This window comes from Cololabis saira, chromosome 9 (assembly GCF_033807715.1).
Source record: "Cololabis saira isolate AMF1-May2022 chromosome 9, fColSai1.1, whole genome shotgun sequence".
Lineage (NCBI taxonomy): Eukaryota > Metazoa > Chordata > Actinopteri > Beloniformes > Belonidae > Cololabis > Cololabis saira.
Genome location: NC_084595.1, coordinates 31795233 through 31814408, shown reverse-complemented (window position 1 = coordinate 31814408; position 19176 = coordinate 31795233). Strand labels below are relative to the sequence as shown.

The following is a 19176-nucleotide window of genomic DNA, read 5'->3' as shown; positions in this document are numbered from 1 at the left end:
CTGGTTGTATGAAAGTTTCACAAAGTACTTGCATGCAGCTGCTTGTGTGCAGCCTATTTATCTTCCTATTACTATGCATTTTCCATTAAATGTATGTATCACACTATTGGGGGGATAAGCATGCCATTCTTTGGTCAGTAGTACCATGTAACTGATACTAATACCGCTTTCAGACACAAAACCCTTTTGGTTAACACTTTAGCAATACAGCAAGAGAGAAAATGCCTTTAAATACTGCTGAATTAACACGAGCCAACATTCAGACAAATATGAACAGGATGTTAATAACATTAAGCCTCTTTTTCATTCTGAAGTGGACCAGCTGCTGCTGTCACCCCTGTCTTCTTTTCTAAATGAATATTCAAACTGCTCCCAGGGCTGCAGGACTGAGAGCTGTATGGATCAGGGGTTGGCTGGCAAGTCCTGACTGATATGGAAATGCAAATATCAAAATTTGTCCACTGCCACGCTGCCCCTGAATCAAGAGCGGATGAAAGCGAACCCCTCTCCTCCTATCATAACCAGTGGAGCTGCTTGTATGCATGCACCACTCCCACGGTGCACGCCCCATTGATTGGCAGTTCCTACAGCAGTTGAACGTCCTGACAGCTGTAAATGAAACTTTCATCTACTGCTACTTAATCAACGATGATCACTGAGTGTCACTTTCCTGCAGAGAAGTATCTTCCTCAGCACAAGAAGCCAGCAGTTGTAGTGTCGTTAGTATGGAAGTCATGTTTGAAGAAATATGAACTGATGCTAAATAGTGATAGAAAGGCAGTGCTGAACACTGATGTCATAGATGACTGTAACAGGAAATATCACAGCCCATGGGCAAGGACTTCATAAATGGCCCCATTTTCAAAAACAAATGCAAAACTGTGAGCAACAGCTATTTCTTTGTTCTTAGTATATGTCTTTCAACAAGATCCATGCCATCAGTTTCTGGGACAAAGTTTGTCTTCTTTGTGCAGACACAAATAGAGGATCAAGTGCAGCATTCCCTACATAGGTTGGACCCCAGACATTCCTCGCTGTAAGAATCTTCAAATCTAATTCTTGGCTAAAAACAATCAAATGATTTTTTTGCCTCCAAAAGTTCAGTGTTATCAGCTGGAGCAGGCAAAGCGCAGATGATGGATAATACATGTTGAAAATTTGACTTAACAATTAAAACATTAAAATTAAATTTATAATAAAGGTCATAATGGAACTCCTAGAAGATAATAATTAAGCAATAACAATGTGACTGGTGATGCTTTAGCAGCCTTTGGACTTCTAACCAAACACTAATAGAAAATTCCAATTGAAAAAAAAGGAGATTTTAACAGTTTTTCCACAACTGTGATATATGTATTATTGTTGACATTTAGTTGCATATTCAGCACCGATGATCAGACTATGTACTTCACAGATAAATAACTATTACAAAGAATCCCAACTTCTATTTTGCATGTTTTCTTGCATTTTTGCTCGTCTGCTTAGTGTAACCACTTGTTTTGACATGAGGGTCAGTTATGACATGACAAAGAATGTGTTTTGTTCTCTTTCTAGTTGTGCTCGGCCGCACACACTCACGCACGCTAACAATAAAGACCTCCCATGTCTCGAGTGTATGTAAAGTTGAGGAAGTTGAGGTCAGAAATAAGGAGCATGGATCCCTGTGATGATTTGCCAGATATAAATATGCAGACAGAATTTAATGGAACTGTTTAAATGGAATAAAACAATAAAGAGCCGTTGTTAAATTATAAGAGGAAGCAAATTTGTAAAAGCATGTGGCGTTGCCCTTGATGGCCAAGAGTCAACACCCTATCACTGAGCACAGAAGAAGGAACAAAGAGTGAAAAACTGAGGCTGAGAAGTTGACTCTTACCGAGACTCCTACTGAGAGCGGCCAGACATGAATCAGCGTCTGTGTTTGCGGGTGAGATCATTTTGCTCTCAGAAGGGCCATCTCAGACACAAATCTGTCTCTCTTAACACCAAAAGGAGAGAATGAAAAGGTCTTACTGGAGAGTGTTGCTGAAGATGACTCGATTCAGCTGGTAGCTGTGGCTCCAGGCTCTCTGTAGGAACACAAATATGACTAAACCAGAATGAAAAATAACCAAAAAGAAGAAAAATAAATGGTTTTAAGAGTTCATAGTTGATTAGCTTTTCCCCCCACTGGAGAATAGGGTAAATTAAAAATGAAATGATTCAAAATGAGCAAATTTGCATGCACTTGACATGATTGAGAAGACTTTTTGAAATGGTATTGGTGAATTTTTGTGTTTAATAACTGTACTCTGCTACTTTACACCAAAATGCAGATTTTGAGACTTGGAAAAACAAACAAAATATATATAAACATAATTCAGACTTTTGTTAATATGGAGATGTAAATATATGAGATGGAAACAAAATGTTCTGCTGTCCTTTTACCTTCATGGCTCTTTTTCTTTCTCAGGCCAGAAATGGACACGGAGTGGACGTATATTCGTGAGCCTATCGAGACCAACTCCATGGTTTTAAAAGGGTTAATACCAGACACGGAGTACCAGTTCATTGTCAGAGCAGTCAACATGCACGGAGTCAGCCCACCCAGTCACATCAACAACCCTGTGCGCACTCTCAGTAAGTTTATCTCTGAACCATTGTGACATCCAAGAACACACACACACACACACACACACACACACACACACACACACACACACACACACACACACACACACACACACACACACACACACACACACACACACACACACACACACACACACACACACACACACACACACACACACAACTGTTTTAGTTTAGTTTCAACAATACACCCCCACAAACCCAAACAGACTATGTTCATTTTCGCATCACCAAAACGAAAACATTTATTAATCTTGACCGCTTTGCAGAAACCGCTGCATTATTGTGGAGACAGTCACATTTTTCTCAGCCGTTTGTATCAACGATATGTTTTATTTCAAACAGTTTTTTGTGACAGCAGAGGCATAAGTTATATAAAAAAAGCACATAGTGAACTGTACTACTGTAATAAACACAAATGTACTAAATGTAGTAAAATTTTACATTTTGCACCAATCGGATCCAAATCTGTTGGTTTGAAAGATCCTGAATTACTGTAAATGTCTTACAGGAAAATCTAATTTATGAATTTCAAGATTTTTTCTAGCTTCCTTTAGAAATTTGCTGTACTTATTGTTTTTCTTATTGTTGTGTTGGTGAAAATAAACAAACTAGGTATACCAATTTTTAGAAAAAAATATACAGGATCTGAAACAGAAGCGGAGTCCAGCAACTTGTCTTTAAGTATTTACTGTAATGGAGGCCAACATGTGTGTTGGTGGGTTTTTGTCACCGGCACCTTCAGCCACAGAAATGCAGAGCAACAGTCATTTGCATTATTACTTTGAATGTACCTGGCTGCTGGTGATACAGCATGGGGTTAGTGGTGGGTGTCAGGGATGATCAGTGCTGATTGAGTTGAATAAAACATGCATTTACACATTCATGTTTTATTAATGCGTAATGAAATGAGACACATTTGTAGGTAGTACTTGTTTGTGTTTATGTGTGTGTGTTGAATGTGGTACTATGACATGTGAATATCTTTTAAAAATTAGAAAAGCATGTACGCATGATTGCATTAGCCAGGATTATATGGCCATTCTGCTCTGCCGTATTAGTTGTCAAGGGAAACGTCACTGATTCAATTGAGTGGCTTAAGTTCTTCAAATGAAAGAAGTTGTTTTGAAAAATGCCTATGAAAGTTGCTTAAAATGAGATTAAAAGATCCATTTAGGGATTGACAGAGACTCAGACTGGTGGAAATGAAGCGATGCAGAAGGGTGGTTTCTCAGCAGGGGATAAAAGCGGGTTATGTCCGAGTCTCACCAGACAGGATTAGGGACGGGGTGCCAGACCCCGTCCCTGTCCCTTCACACTAATGGACACAGAAACACATGCAGACAATGTGCCACTGACTGAGTGAAGAGCAGGGGCTAGTTTGAGTGACCTTTCTTGTTGTGCCGCTCTTTTGACAGTTCATATGTTTTGGTCAGAAACATGAGTGCTTTGGTGGTCTGGATTGAAAGGAACTGTTGCACAACAACACAACAGCAGATTAGCTTGCTGAGGTTTTTCTGGGTACGCCCCCTTCCTCGATGCCGGCACTCAATATTTAGGATTTAACGTTATTAGTCAGTGCCAATTAGCATTTTTAATCTCTGCATCCTTGCAGGCTTAAAAGTCAGTTTTTTTTATGTATTTGATGGATGAAATAAATTTCCATTCCATTAGAAAAGGCTGTCTTTTATCACTCCATGACATGACGGATTGAAAACAATTTTTTTGTGTTTGTTTTACCCGTAAACGTTCAGCATTTAATGCATTAAACAATTAAGACAAATGTAGAGGGAGAACGAGCGAGGAGGCAGTAGATGGGGGTGGCTTTAATGATGTGGGGAGGGGGGTATGTTATGTAAGCTCATTTTAAGCTTTCTCAAAGTAAGATAAACAGGAGGAGATGCGTTGCATCGTCTACAAAGTGAACTTTTAACATCTCATAGTAACAAAAAACTGGACGTCAGTATTCTACACAGCTGCAGAATTTATAATATGCACCACATTTTGATAGAGTTTGAGTGTTTTGAATGCCTGCTTAAGTGATGTCTGATTGCTTGCATGGATTAAAAACTCACATTAAGTTAATAAATGTGGGCAGTTAAAGGCAAAGTATAGCTATTGGTCTCGGATCTCTGCTGGGCTTGGTCGTTGTACTTGATCAAACCATCTCCTCTGTGATTGGCTGCCCTTCTTGGTCCAGCTCCTCTACTATTGGTCAATAAAAAGGAAGAAGCAGGATCAGGCCAAAATTAAGACTATTGCCCAACCTAAAGACTCAAGATTAAAATTATAATAATAATGTCCAGTTTTATAGTAAGTATACAGTAGCGTATTTGTTTGTTTTATAATGTCCCCTTTGACCACCCCTACACCACATAACATTTATAGATCATTTTAGAAATTCACCCATTACACAATATTCAGTCTTCAGTGAGGGCTGATTGTGTAAACAAAAAGGTAGTGAGAGCAGCATTATACATAAACTTATACATAAACTTTTGGCCTGATCCTGTTTCTTCCTTTATATTGACCAATAGTAGAGGAGCTGGATCAAGAAGGGCAGCCCTCCTCATTTACATGATGAGGCAGAAATGCATAAGGTCAAGTAAAAAGAGGAGACAAGGGCATTTAAAAACAAGGAATGCATGTATAAGGAAAAGGGAAAACAAAATATATATATTTCCTATTTTAATTTCTAATTATGTCAGTTTTGGTCCTGCATATTTTTACAGAATGATAAAATAATATTATTTTACTGACTGTGTTTTCAGATGCATCTGATGTTGGCAGCGGTGATTTGGGGAGTTACATCACTGATTCCAGAATAGAAGATGACGTCGGATTTGACGTCGATGACTCCGATTATGACATTTTCATTGAAGAAGTAAGTTTTTATCCCTACAGTTAACAAGGGGTAGATAGGAAAACCAAATATGTGGCAAAACATTTCTCTTGATAAAATACAAAGAATGCAAAGTTTATATGAGACATTGCGTTACAAATGAGTCAAACTGCAATGACAGAAATATTTTTCTCCTAGTTGAAGCCATTCCCAGGTATCGGACAGGACAACTCAAAATCCCAACTCCGCTCACGCTCTGGTCCACGATCTGGTCAAAATGTTGTGTACCGTATGAACACCGTAGCGCCGCCACGTCCCACTGACCCACTGGTTTCCACCAACACCTCGTCCATCGTCCCAGACTTCACAGATTTGCTCTTCTCAGTCACGTCAGAGACCAGTAGCCCAACAGACATCACGACCACAGACCAATTTATGACTACAAGGTAAGAAGGGTCCAACAGGGATGCTTGGTTTTGCTGTAATTGGATTAAGTGTGATCGGCTATGAAATATATGCAGTTTTAGTTGTTTATTTAGATGGTGCAGGCAGGCTCTTGTGTGGCCCTCATTCTAAGTACAGTAGATTAGATTAGCACATCAGAAATACTCTCTGATGATCTACACTCAGAGTCTGTCCCCGCTATCTACTCATAAGAACTTCACAGAAGCCAGCATCAACAAAACTAAATTCTCTTTTGTAAAATGATCAGCTTTAGTTTGGTGTTTGTGGTTTTTATCAGCCTGTCCAATATTAACAGGTGACAGGTCAATAATAATGCAGTGGAAGGACCTCTTCTGCTTTTAAATGTAACTTGTTCTTTTCATGCCCCTATGAAAAGAACATACAAATACATAGGTATTTGATCAAAATGGTGGCGGGAGCAGTGAAATGTTGCCTCCATGTAAGCTGTCAGTGTGGTTCAGATGTGCGGCTGCCCTTGTATGGGACCGATAAACAATGGACTTCAGTAAAATTGAATTTGAAAGATACATTTGTCTTTTTGTTGTTTCTAAATAAAAGACATAAGTAACTAACAATTTAAAACCAAATGCTAATTTGAAATAGATCTGATGATATATAATCATCAGATATGATGATGAATATATATATTTAACACAAGACTGGTTAATTATTTTCATTTGTTTTCCAGAAGCTTTATTTTAGTTTAGTTTAGTTTATTTGCACATAAAAATATACAACAGTTTTAAAAGTACAGACGAACAGTATGTAGAAAAAAAAGGAAATACAATATAACAGAAAATGTGCGGGAGGAACCAAAAAAACCCATAAGGGCTTGTCGAGTGGTCCTCCTATAGTGAAACAAACAATATCTACAGAAATATGTAAAACATAGGACAACTAATGAAAATAAGCTAAATTGCTAGAAAACAAAAACAGGAATCTAATGAGGGCGTGCAGAGAAGAACTGGAAATGAATGGTTAAGCTTTGCTAACTTGGGCTAGCAAAAATGTTGTGATTTGTTTGTTGAAAGTATTTGTACTCAAGCATTCTTTAATATGGTGTGGTAAGGTGTTCCAATAAAGTGGACCGCTGAATCTAATTGAAAATTGGGAAAAAGTAGACCTGAAAAGGGTGGGATGGAGATTGTTTGCAGACCTAGTATTGAAGTGATGAATTTGGGAATTGAATTGAAATAAAGAATGAAAACAGGTTGGAAGTAGCTTGTGAATGGATTGATAGACAAAAAGAGAAATCTGAAAAACATTTGCAAAAATAGGGAGAATACTTAGGGATTGGAACAATGGGATGGATCTAGTGAGTCTATTGGAAAATGTAGGCTAATCATTTTGATAAAATGTTTTTGCAGGATAAAGATACAGTTGAGGTTGCTCATAAGGATAAATCATAGTATAATATAAATTAATACAGATTTTTCTTGATAATAGATGCCGTATACGTCTGATTACTCCAATATTCTTTTGCAATCTTGTTCGAGATGAGTGCAACAAGATTTTTCCAAGTGAGATTTTCATCAATCAGCATAAACTAATCATATTATCCTCCCTATGTTTTGCATGTACAGCATCCCTCTGCCCGTCACCACGTCAAGCCCGCCCCTGTCCCCCTGGAAAGGTGAGGTACCCCGCGTGTACGACCTGGCCTGCGATGATACCGTGTGCCCACCTGACAGCTTCTGCCTCACTGATTACGACGGCGGAGGTTCCCGCTGCCACTGCAACCTTGGACGAAGGGGGGACATGTGCTCTGACGGTGAGCATCAGCTTCTCTTTATTCAGATTGTTTCCTATGTGAACAAAGATAAATAAAAACAGACATATATATCCAGTTTTGATACAAATGACTGGAACAATGACATTAACATTTATCTTTGTTCCTCTGCAGCCGTAACAGTCAACTTTCCCAGGTTCCACGGCCACTCTCACATGACCTTTGAACCCTTGAAAAACTCTTATCAGGCCTTTCAGATCACTTTGGAGTTCAAGGCAAGACGATTTGCTGGTTACTGTTTCTTTGTCTGTGTTTTTTTCAATTTCTCTTCCACTTATTTTCCATTTCATCAACAATGATAATGGACTTAAAAGCGTTTTTCTTTGGTACAGGCAGATTTTGATGAGGGCTTGTTGTTGTACTGTGGAGAGAATGAACACGGCCGTGGAGACTTTACCTCTCTGGCTTTAGTCCGAGGCAAGCTTCACTACAGGTGAGGATTGCAGCGACACAAATCTTTTGAAATAACTGCTCTGTTTCCCTGACAGTGGTGTCATGTTATTTTTCACCCTACTGCATTGCAGTAATACAGTATTTCTCATGTCTGGCCATATTCACTTTTTTTTATTTATTAATTTATTTCTCAGCATTTCTCAACACGGTAAAGAAGCAGAGAGAAAATGTATTTATAAATGACAATTTCAGTTCAACAAATGCAACAAGTAACTCAAGCCAGCCACCAACCTCATACAGAAGGTAGCTAATGCGACGAGCTCTTTTCTCGTGCTCTCATGCCACACATCTTTGTTCTCACACAGTGACAAACAAATTAAAAAGTAATAAGGTTACAGCACGATGGCAGGCGGCTGTCTGCATGCATACAAGCGGGACAAAGCAGCAGTGTTCAACAACAAAGGATTTTTATGACCATTCAGGAGTAAAAGAAAAAAAAAGGTAGCCATAATTCTGTCACATTGGAATTAATTTCCGTGCATGCTGCTCACAATTATCCGTTCAGTCACTGAGCTTCAATGATTAAATATAAAAACTGAGCTTAAGAGATATTGACATACTGATTTCTGCTATGTGCCAGCGGTTTCCACCCAAAATGAAAAATAAGTTGAAGTACTAGTCACCTGCTTGGCTTTTGTCTCCCCAGGTTCAACTGTGGTACAGGAGCGGCGCAGATAGTCAGTGAGAGCCGTATTGTTCTGGGACAGTGGCACACAGTGACTATTTTCAGAGATGGCATGAGTGGCTGGCTGCGTATGGACAATGAAACCCCCATATCTGGACGTTCACAGGTAACTTCAACACGTGCAAGTTTAAACAAGGTATATATAGTATAATATTGTATGTGTAAATAGGATTTTAATTGTGATTAGCAATATTGTTGGGCACCACATCTGTACTAGTAAAAAAAAAGGACTTGTATATCACAAAAAATGTTGTTTCCTGGAATTTGATTGCCTTGAATATCAAAAGTGTGCAAACCATCGCTGCAGTTAAGGCACTTTTTGCTCTCTTCAATCTTACTTTTTCAGGGTCAGTACTCCAAAATTACATTTCGTTCCCCGTTGTATTTGGGTGGATCCCCGAGTGCTTACTGGCTGGTCAAGGCGACGGGAACAAACCGTGGTTTTGTGGGCTGCATTCAGAGTCTGACCGTTAACAGCAAGGCTACTGACATCAGGCCGTGGCCTCTCGGTAAAGCTCTGAGTGGAGCCGATATAGGTGAGGAAGCAGAAGGTGGACCTTCGTGGTTTGAGATTCATTCGAATGTGGATGTTATTCATTATGTCCTCTTGTGCTGGTTTAAATTTGAATTTGAGGACAGCATTCCCCTACTTGTTAAAACATTTAATGAATTTTATGAATGTGATACAAATATTGTATATTTGTTTCAAAGACTCTTTATTCAGCAGCACGACTTCTGACCACATGGGGGCATGTAGATCTGCTGTGTTGACAAATGAGCCACTGACAATATTGTGCTTGTGATTGGGGACGACTCAGCACATCTTGTAATACCACTTTGTCTGACTAGTCTGACTACTACATACAAGTGTACTATGTTGTATCTAATCCCAGCTGCTCACACATGAACTTTCTTGTGATATGCTTCCCCCATGTGGTCAGAAGCGGTATTGCTACAAAGAGACACATCAAGAGTTAAAATTTACTATAAAAACAAACAAACAAAAGTATATCTAGATCAATAACTCCTTCGAACCCTTATTTTTGACTCTTAATCTTAATGATGGAGTACAGAACTTTTCTTTTCTTTTTTATTTTTTTCAGTTACTTATACATTGTACATTTGCATCTATCCTTGTGTACCAGGTGAGTGCAGTGACAGTGTGTGCCACCTAATCACCTGTGCCAATGGTGGCGTCTGCTTTGCGAACCGTGCTGACGGCTACATCTGCATGTGCCCACTTGGCTTCCGGGGAACACTTTGTGAGGAAAGTGAGTTAACTTTATTAACCTTTCTATAGGACACACAAAGAGCACACTATTTATTTCTAAGGAGAGTTTTTTTTACCACACTGATAATACAAAATAATGTCCCATCAAAACAACTGAGCTTTTCAAGTGAAGAAAATTGGTTAAAATAAGGATTATTATTTCTAATATGATGGTGGATGGATTGACTTTGGTTACACCAGCTTTCCAACAATAAACCTTCCTTTCATCCTGGCCATATCGTCCCACTGATATCCTTCTGTTTTTGTTAAGTTCCCCTTTTCACGCCTCTCCCTTCTCTTAACCATTTAAAAATGTACTTTTTCTTTCAGTGGTGCAAATCTTCCCCTCATTCTTCATCTTAATTCCTTGTTGTCCCTTTTATTCTTCAGGTTTCTCGCTGTCCTCACCGCTCTTCAATGAAACCATGTTTTCATACGCTGTCATCCCTTGGCCTCAGTCCTCGCAGAGCTACCTGTCCTTCACGGAGTTTGAGATCACATTTCAGCCGTCGAAGCCCGATGGCGTGCTGCTGTACAGTGACGATGCCGGGAGTGGAGACTTTCTAGCTATAAACCTGGTGGACAGATACGTAGAGTTCAGATTTGACTGCGGCTCTGGGGGAGCCGTTATTAGGTACTACATAGAGCTAAGTCTTTCTTAATTACTCTTGATTGTAATTGGTTTCTGTTATTCTACTGTGTCTCTAAAATGTTCCAACTATATTAAACACTAAATGTATGATAATCTGTGCAGGAGTGAAGAGCAGATTAGTCTGGACTCCTGGCATGAGTTAAGAGTGTCTCGTACTGCAAAAAGTGGCATTTTGCAGGTGGACAGCCAGAAGCCGATGGAGGGAATTGCAGAGGTAAAACTGGTTTATGTTACAGGTGAAAAAGTATGCATGCTTTTTTTTTCCAAACAACAGATACATGTAATTTCTTTTGTGCTACCACTTGCAGTGGTAAAAAAAAATATTACAATTATTATAATTACTATTTCCAGCTTTAAAGTGTCCAAAGTAAACAGAAGAATATTATTACTTCCTGCAAGTTTGTAATTACTTAACCGGTGTGCTTTCTTGAGAGCAACTCCCTGCTAAATGAGACTGTTTAACAGCACAGTTTACTGGAGAGAATTATTTTAAATTCTTCTAAATTTTCAGTGCAAATTGCATTACTGTTTGATCAAACCTAATCATTTTTAAGCTAAACAAATTAATTATCACAAAGCACAGCCATAATTATATTTTTGTTTCAAAAACAAATTGATTTGTGTGAAGTAATTAGAAATGAATCCATCTTATCCTGTTTCTGTTTTTCAGGGAGCCTTCACTCAGATCAATTGCAGCTCACCCCTCTATGTTGGTGGAGTGCCAGATTATGATAGAACTAAGAGGATGGCAGGTGTAACGAAGCCCTTCACTGGAATCATTCAAAAGGTGAATTCTTCTAAACAGCCACCAACTGCAGTACAATGCCGTAAATGTACATGTTCAGCAAATTTAATTCAGCAGTTTGTCAAACCCTCTCTCTCCTGTTTAAATGATTATAATTTTTTTTTTTTCCTTCTTCATTAAGTCCGTGACACATTTATATAATTTCAGATCCATTACATTGGCAGTTCATGATGCATCATTTTGTTACACAGATCAATAACATTCAACATCTCAGATCAGAGCACCAAAATGGGTCATTATGAAAACTTTTTGCTCAATATGAACACATTTTGATGCATTGCCTTGCTTTGTTTTTCTTGCTTTTTCTCCCGTCACTTTCCCAGCTGATTCTCAACGACCGAACCGTGCCGATCACCATCGGCTCTGCTGCTGGAGTTAATGTTGCAAATTCAGCACATCCGTGTGTGGAGAGTCCCTGCGCCAATGGAGGGACCTGCAGGCCCAAGTGGGACGCATATGAGTGTGACTGCCCCCTAGGTTATGATGGGAGGCATTGCCAGAAGGGTCAGTCTGAACTGTTCCCTCCATGTTTTGTATCCTCTTTATTCAGTGAACACAATAATAGATGATTTAGGTTTGAGGGTCAGTGATATGTTTGCTCAAGCAATTTCCAGAATAAAAGAAAGAAAAAAATCTGTTGCAAAGCATTTCAAGGTTGTTGCTTTATGATACGAGGACATCAGATACTTTTGTTTTCAAAAATATACATGTGATGCAATGTGTTACGCGTACCTTTGACATGATTCTTCCTTTCTTCTGAGATTAATTATGTGCAATATTTTACCACATAACATCATAAAAATGGTATGTTTGACAACCCTTTACCTTAAGTCTGTCTGTCTTCTCTGCTTTTAATGCTTTCACTGAACAGAGTGTGGAAATTACTGTTTGAATAGTAAGTTTTCTTTTCTGTGAATTAAAAATAGCAGATGTTAACAATAATGATGAAAATACTTCTTTTCATGAAGTCAGATCTGGCACTCTTGTGTAGATACTGGATACTGTGTGCTGATGCTGCCACCTTGTGATGATGCTAAATTAAAGCTTTTTCTCTTCTGCTCAGCTGTGACTGAAGCCATAGAGATCCCACAGTTCATCGGTAGAAGTTACCTGATTTACGACAACAGAGATATCCTGAAAAGGTAATCAGTCACAGGTGGCAAAATGACTTCTGTTAAATGGTTCGGCTCTTTTTTTTAATTATTTTCCAAACCCTTTGGCCTCTGTAAATACTGCAACTCACACACACGCCAGCTATACTTATCCATTAAAAGAAGAAAATGATAAACCATTCATTGTATTGTTATTTTTTTTGCAATAGTGATGTGTGGCTTTTAGCTGATTCCTTTAGTCTTTCTTGTATACCCTTTTCTTAAACTAGCTGTTGTTGTTTTACCCCAGGTCTTATGTTCTTATGGTTTTAAGTTGTTCTTATGTTTGTTTTAGCAGGTCTTTCTTTTTAGACCCACTTTTAGGATTTTATGTTGTACTTTTAAACTCTTTTAGTGTGTATTTTTAATTCATAGCCTATCTTATCCTGCTTTCCTGTAGGTTTTATCTCCAGTGTTTCCTCATGGGGAGCCTCCATGCTGGGAGTGACTCTGGCCTGCAGGGGGTCGTCCTGGGGGTCGTCCTCGGGGTGGTTCTGGCCTGGATGGTTGTGGAGCTCTGCACTGCGGCTTCACCGCTGTGGTGTGGACTCCTCTATCCGTCCGGGCCGGGATGGTCTCCATGGAGGCCTCCCTTGTAGCTGCGAGTTATGAGACATCCTGGCGTGGACGGCTCCCTGATACCGTTTCCTCACCTGGATCCTCAGTGCTCCGCTATATATTTGTGCGAATCGCAGTGTGCTTGCGCCTGTCTGTGTGTGTGTGTGTGCGGGGGGGCATTATTAAGTTTTAAGTGTTATGTAAAGCACTTTGCGTTGCATTTTTTATTTTGTATGAAAAGGGCTTAACAAATAAAGTTTGATTTGATTTGATTTGATGTGTATTTTGATGTCCTTTTTTTACATGCTCGGCAAAAACCTTCTATTTTTGTTGTCAGGGTGTCTGGATCCAGAACGAACCTCTTCATGCGTTTTAAGAGCACGGCCAAGGACGGTTTGTTGCTCTGGCGAGGAGACAGTCCGATGAGATCCAACAGTGACTTCCTCTCTATGGGGCTCCAGGATGGGGGTCTAATCTTCAGGTGCTTGTTTAAAATACAACGGGCAGTTAGGAAAAGAGTAAAATATGCTAATCTCATGGATTTTCATTCTCAGTGTGTAAAAGTTAAAGAAACCTTGCCTATCAAAATTTGGTGTTGCCGCAGGGCTTCATGCTTTTCTTTTGATGGAAATAAAAGAGAAGGTTCAGCCCTAAAGAGGAAAGTTTAGTGCTAAAGAAGGATGAATGTGATTGGAAGGCCGATCCCATCAAAGACAGTGTGGAACATCCAAAAGATATTGAGCTGAACAAGAATCTTGGGCAGGACAATACTGTCTAAAAATGAATTATTCTGATTTTAGGGCTGGACAGTTAATTGGAAATTAATCACAACTGACAATCTGCACCTATTACTGATATTCTTTTGCGAAGTTCAGTTATTTCAAATTTTTCTCTTACTTCTTCAGTGTGTGTTTTACTGTTGTTTTACTGCAATATGTTTTATTAGTTAACAACAAAATTCCACTGAGTCTGTTGTAACCAGCTAAATCACTTGTATGCATGTTTCTATTTTATTTATTTATTTTGCAGTTACAACCTGGGCAGTGGTGTGGGTAACATCATTGTTAATGGGACCTTTGGGGATGGAAAGTGGCACAGAGTCAAGGCAGTAAGGTAAGCGCCATAAAGCTTATGAAATTCTGGGAAACAGATGACCAGTGTGCTGAGTCAAACCGCATATTTGCAACTTTTTTTTGCTCTCTCTTGTTTGATATGACAAAAACAGGACTCTTAACTTTTAACCCTTTATGCCCTGACTAATCTCAGGTTTATGTTCTTGTATGGCATTTGCCCCCTGTGCCGGGGGCTTCAGGGTATAATAAGTTAAAGCTGCTATGTGTAAGATTTACAGTTTAAAATATTTAAAAATCAACCAAGTCAATTTGATGAAATGTAAAATACATGGCTACATCTGCAAATGCCACTGCAAATATAGGGAATGGACTGGCAAGCCTTGTTGATACCACTTTGTCCGCCTCAAAGTGGTATATTGCAGCATTTGGCCTACGTTCATACATTCAGATGAAGAAGAGGATGTTGATGGTGTTTTCTACTTATGCGTCTGTCATTTCATAACATAGTCTGGAGTCCTGCTGGGTGACTAAGTGCCTTTATATCAGTAAACAGAGTGTAACCCCAGTCAGGTAGGGTAGGGTAGGGTCGCCGCGTAGGCTACGCGGCGACGCACACCGCACCGCGACCCTACGCCGTCGGCTACGCCGTCGATTTAACGCGGAACCATGATTCAGGCGAAGCTGCAGTCTCTGCGCTGATCCTGACACAGCGGGTCGGAGTGGATTTGGTCATGATGTTTAACCTGTGTTTTGTGATTAATAAGCACGGGTTTTAATTAAATGTAATTTACGAAGGATGATTTCACGTTCAATAAGATAAGTAATCAATAAAATACAAAGTTTTGCACAAAGGCTTGGCCTGCTTGTGGGCGAGTGGAGGGGGGCACATTAAAAGAAGGTGGCAAGATATAAGGTGAAGAACTAAAGAAAAAGTGGCCTTTAATAAAACTTGTGCAACCATTTTTAAAATAGCATGCAGCAGAATAAAGACTCTCTCTCTGCGTATTCTTTGATTTTGGATGTCGCCTCCTTGCCACAATAACAGCAGCAGCAGATTAGCACCTTCCTTTCGAACGTATTAAATACAGACGCAATCACAATACGCGCAATTACTTTCAGGCTTGGTAAATCTCATTGCGCGTGGTAAATGGACCAATTTGCATCTTCCCCTCCCAGTATTTAGGATTTCTGCCGGGTACGCCCCATATTGATTATTCATCAGGGCAAAAGTACTAAATGAATAGCGTGTGCTATTTTGCGCATTTCAGAGACGCAGTCCTCTTTGCACGCTGTTAGTAGATCAGCTGGCACTTTGGTTTGCGGGTGCTGTCAAGTTTGCACACGTTTTTACACACGCAAACCTTTAGTAAATCGGGCCCATAGAGTTTTGGTCCATTTTGAAAATGGGAAAACCATTCACTGTTCTTGCTTATCTTTTCAGGGATGGCCAATCAGGGAAGCTAACAGTTGATGATTATGGAGCAAAGACAGGAAGGTCACCTGGCAAGATGAGACAACTCAATATCAATGGAGCCCTATATGTTGGTGGGTTTTCTTCTGCTGCTGAAGCTGTCAAAATTGACATTTTTATTCTTGCCTATTCTTGTCAGTATTTCCCCTCTTTTTTCATATGATTTATGTCTATTCTTTACCTTAAGGTGGCATGAAAGAGATAGCTCTCCACACGAACAGGCAGTACATTGGAGGCTTGGTGGGGTGTGTGTCCCACTTCACTCTCTCCACTGACTACCACTTAGCTTTGGTGGAGGACGCAGCCGATGGCAAGAACATCAACACCTGCTCAAACTAAAGGATATCGTCCACATGTGAGGCTCCATCTGCAGCACTGTTTCTCACTGGACCATCTGATTTTTCACCTTGACTCCAACTTGCCAGCACCAAATCAGTAAAACCTGAAGGATGTTCTTCTTTGTGAAAGGTACCAACCCTTACCTGATATGGTTCAAACTCAAACAAGAGAAAAGAACAACGTTGCCAGTTTGAGTCGTGGAAATGTTTCCATGTTGTTCTTACATTCAGCTCTTTCATGCCAAGTTTTCCGATTTTTATCCATGTTTTTGAATTTTATCTGGATTAACACTTTCTATCCATGGCTACAGCAAAACATGACCTCAGGTCATTAGAGGAGCAAGAGAAACCTCAGAAGGACTATTTTTTGTGGGATGATTCTCATTGTATCTTTTTTTTTTTCTTATGTACTATAAACTGCTCTGATCATTGCTGGAAGAACCAAATGATCCATGGGATCAAAAGTCACCGTGAACCTGGCCTAGAGGATTCTTAGAGGATTTTAGTTTTTGCCCTAGAGGGTTTTTGTTGTCTTTGTTGTGACATTTGTATTCTTGATTGTGATGTTTTTCTCATGTCTGATCTGTCAGGTTTTAGGCATGTCCATTTTTTAAGGGAAAAACAACAGCTGCACCAAACCCCTTTTATTTTATTTTTTTAAACCATTCTTTAAGTTGACCTTAAGTTCAAACTCTCAGATGTTAGTCACATGAAAGTCTGCTGGTGACACAGTGGAGCAGCTAAAATCTTTGATAAAGTAGGCATGACAGCGTGTTATTGTCATCTGACCCAACCAGTGTGGTGGACCTCGGCCTTTGAGTTCATTTGCTCTGTATCTCTTGTCATCAAATTAAAAAAGCAAAAACAAAATATATATTGTTTGCATGCCTCTGTACAAAATTATCAATTTATTGTTTTGTTTTTTTATTCTTCTTAAAAGGAGAATTTTGCAACTGTTTCTTTTACACTTTCTGAATTTGCTTTTTTACAGTCCCACTCATGGGGGAATCAAATGGCATGTGTATATAATGTTTAAAATATGAATATACGTTTTCAGTGTAGGATTATGTGACAATAAGAAATATTGTGTGTTTGTTGTGTTTTTGGTGTGATTTCAATCACTCGTTCTCTAGGGAGTTGCACTCTGTGACTTCACAACAAGATGTCATTACAACCTACAAACTGGAGCTGTTAAAGGAATATTTTGGTGGGTCAGAACCTCCATAGCTCTATTATTAGATGGCGAAGATTGTAAACTTTCATCAAGAACCAAACTGATGTGAATGGAAACAATCTTTCGTCAGAATGAAGTGGGTGTTTGCAGCAAAATGGAAACTGATGTAAGCCCAGGTAACAAGAGAACTACGTCATAAAAAATGTCAATCTTGAGCCTTTGAAATGACCTGTTTGGACTGGCATCTCTGTCCACTCGCTGCCAGCAAAATGAGTTGACCTCTCCCTCTAACACTTGTCTGTTTTGGCATGTTTAAGTTCATATGCAGGTTCTAGTGAAGCAGAGGGATGAACTCCATTTTGCATCTATTGACAGTAGCAGATCCCTGTACAACCTGTCCTTACACTTTCTGCACACATGTAAAGTTAAAATTACCTCTGTTTATCTGTCGGGACCCCAACCTCAATAACAAATGACATTTACACTCCAAACGAACATTAACACACCAATAATAGACTTGTTTTGACTCCACAATGATCCATTGAGTGTCAGAACTTCCTTAAAGATGTGACACCAGTCTCTGGAAGGGTTGGATGAGGGCCGGCTATAGTAACTCATAGTAATACAATGAAGACATAAAAGCTAAAGATCTTTGTTGTCCCCCAACAGAGGAGCCTTTGATTAAATACACCATGTCAACATGGAATATTTGTACCTGTGGATGATGATCTGGTTTCCAATTTTCTCAAAAGGAGTAAGTCACAACAACAGGGTTTGAGGTATAGTGGCCATAGATGTTAGGAGAGGATTTTTCTGTTGTCTGATCATATGGTTTCTGTGTAGCTGTAGCTTTAGTTTATGCACACTGCCAATGTTGGAAAGCATTTATTTATTTATTTTTTGCTTTTTTGCTTTGACCAGCTCTGTGCATTTTTAAAATTGCTGGAGCAAGCAGGTATCATGCATCCTATCTGAGTGCACAAACAAAATATAATGCTTGTCAAGCCTTAATGTCCCCCTAAAAAATCCCCTCAAATTACAATAAGCACTTCCTAGTTCTGCAGAGCTGCATCATGATGCTGAAAGTTCGTTAAATGATGAAAGGTCAATTGTGGGCGATTAAAAGAGTAAATATTCCAGGACAGCAGTCTCTTCCTGTTCCAAGTCAGTGAAAAAGTTGACATGAGTTGAATTGTTTTAAACCTGCTGCACAAAGATCTGACTCTTGCGATTTATATTTGTAATTAGTTCAATGTGACTGCTGCTTGTCAAAAACTAGAATCTGTAAATAAATGATAACCAAAAAGCCAGCTGATTAAATAACTTATCTGCCAAACATTTGTGTAGTTTGTCATTTGTGTCAGTCATGAGTCTATGTTCATAGGAATTCAATTATTTATTGGATTGCATATTTGATGTTTTCTGTCAGACTATCTATTATTATATAATTAATTAGTAACTTACCTATTTTGCGGACCATTAGGCGCACGAATGGGTCTATTTTCATACATAAGGCGCATGATAAAACATATATAAAGCCAAACAAAACAGTCTTATAAGTCGAACTTTATTCAACTCATTCACAATAACTCAGAATATCATTCAGTTGTAACTAATACAGAAAAATACACTCACATTTTAAATCATTCATCTTCCACAAATCCACAAATAAAAGTGGAGGAGATAAGCATTGTACTGCGTCCTGTTCTATGATTGGTTCATTGTTCCCAGCGATAGCGGACGCCCGAAATTAGTGTGAAGTTCCAACAACGTTGTATTCCAACATTTGATTATAACTGGATTATGATATAGATTTGAT

General features: G+C 39.1%; 1 protein-coding gene across 2 annotated transcripts in view; it reads left to right on the top strand.

The window, feature by feature from the left end:
* The window catches only part of LOC133450553 (pikachurin), a 28247-nt gene extending 9561 nt beyond the window's left edge, over positions 1-18686 (top strand). Inside the window, exons 7-25 of one of the 2 annotated variants that reach the window (XM_061729260.1) lie at positions 2453-2619; positions 5403-5515; positions 5672-5919; positions 7522-7709; positions 7842-7942; positions 8060-8160; positions 8827-8971; positions 9212-9401; positions 10011-10136; positions 10526-10769; positions 10890-11001; positions 11458-11574; positions 11916-12096; positions 12464-12487; positions 12656-12734; positions 13639-13782; positions 14331-14414; positions 15816-15919; positions 16033-18686. In XM_061729260.1, the coding sequence (XP_061585244.1) occupies positions 2453-2619; positions 5403-5515; positions 5672-5919; positions 7522-7709; positions 7842-7942; positions 8060-8160; positions 8827-8971; positions 9212-9401; positions 10011-10136; positions 10526-10769; positions 10890-11001; positions 11458-11574; positions 11916-12096; positions 12464-12487; positions 12656-12734; positions 13639-13782; positions 14331-14414; positions 15816-15919; positions 16033-16184 (2620 nt within the window). In that variant the 3' untranslated portion in view covers positions 16185-18686. The remainder of the gene's footprint in view (positions 1-2452; positions 2620-5402; positions 5516-5671; positions 5920-7521; positions 7710-7841; positions 7943-8059; positions 8161-8826; positions 8972-9211; positions 9402-10010; positions 10137-10525; positions 10770-10889; positions 11002-11457; positions 11575-11915; positions 12097-12463; positions 12488-12655; positions 12735-13638; positions 13783-14330; positions 14415-15815; positions 15920-16032) is intronic. The other variant, XM_061729261.1, reaches the window with a different exon arrangement.
* Positions 18687-19176: the final 490 nt, after the last annotated feature.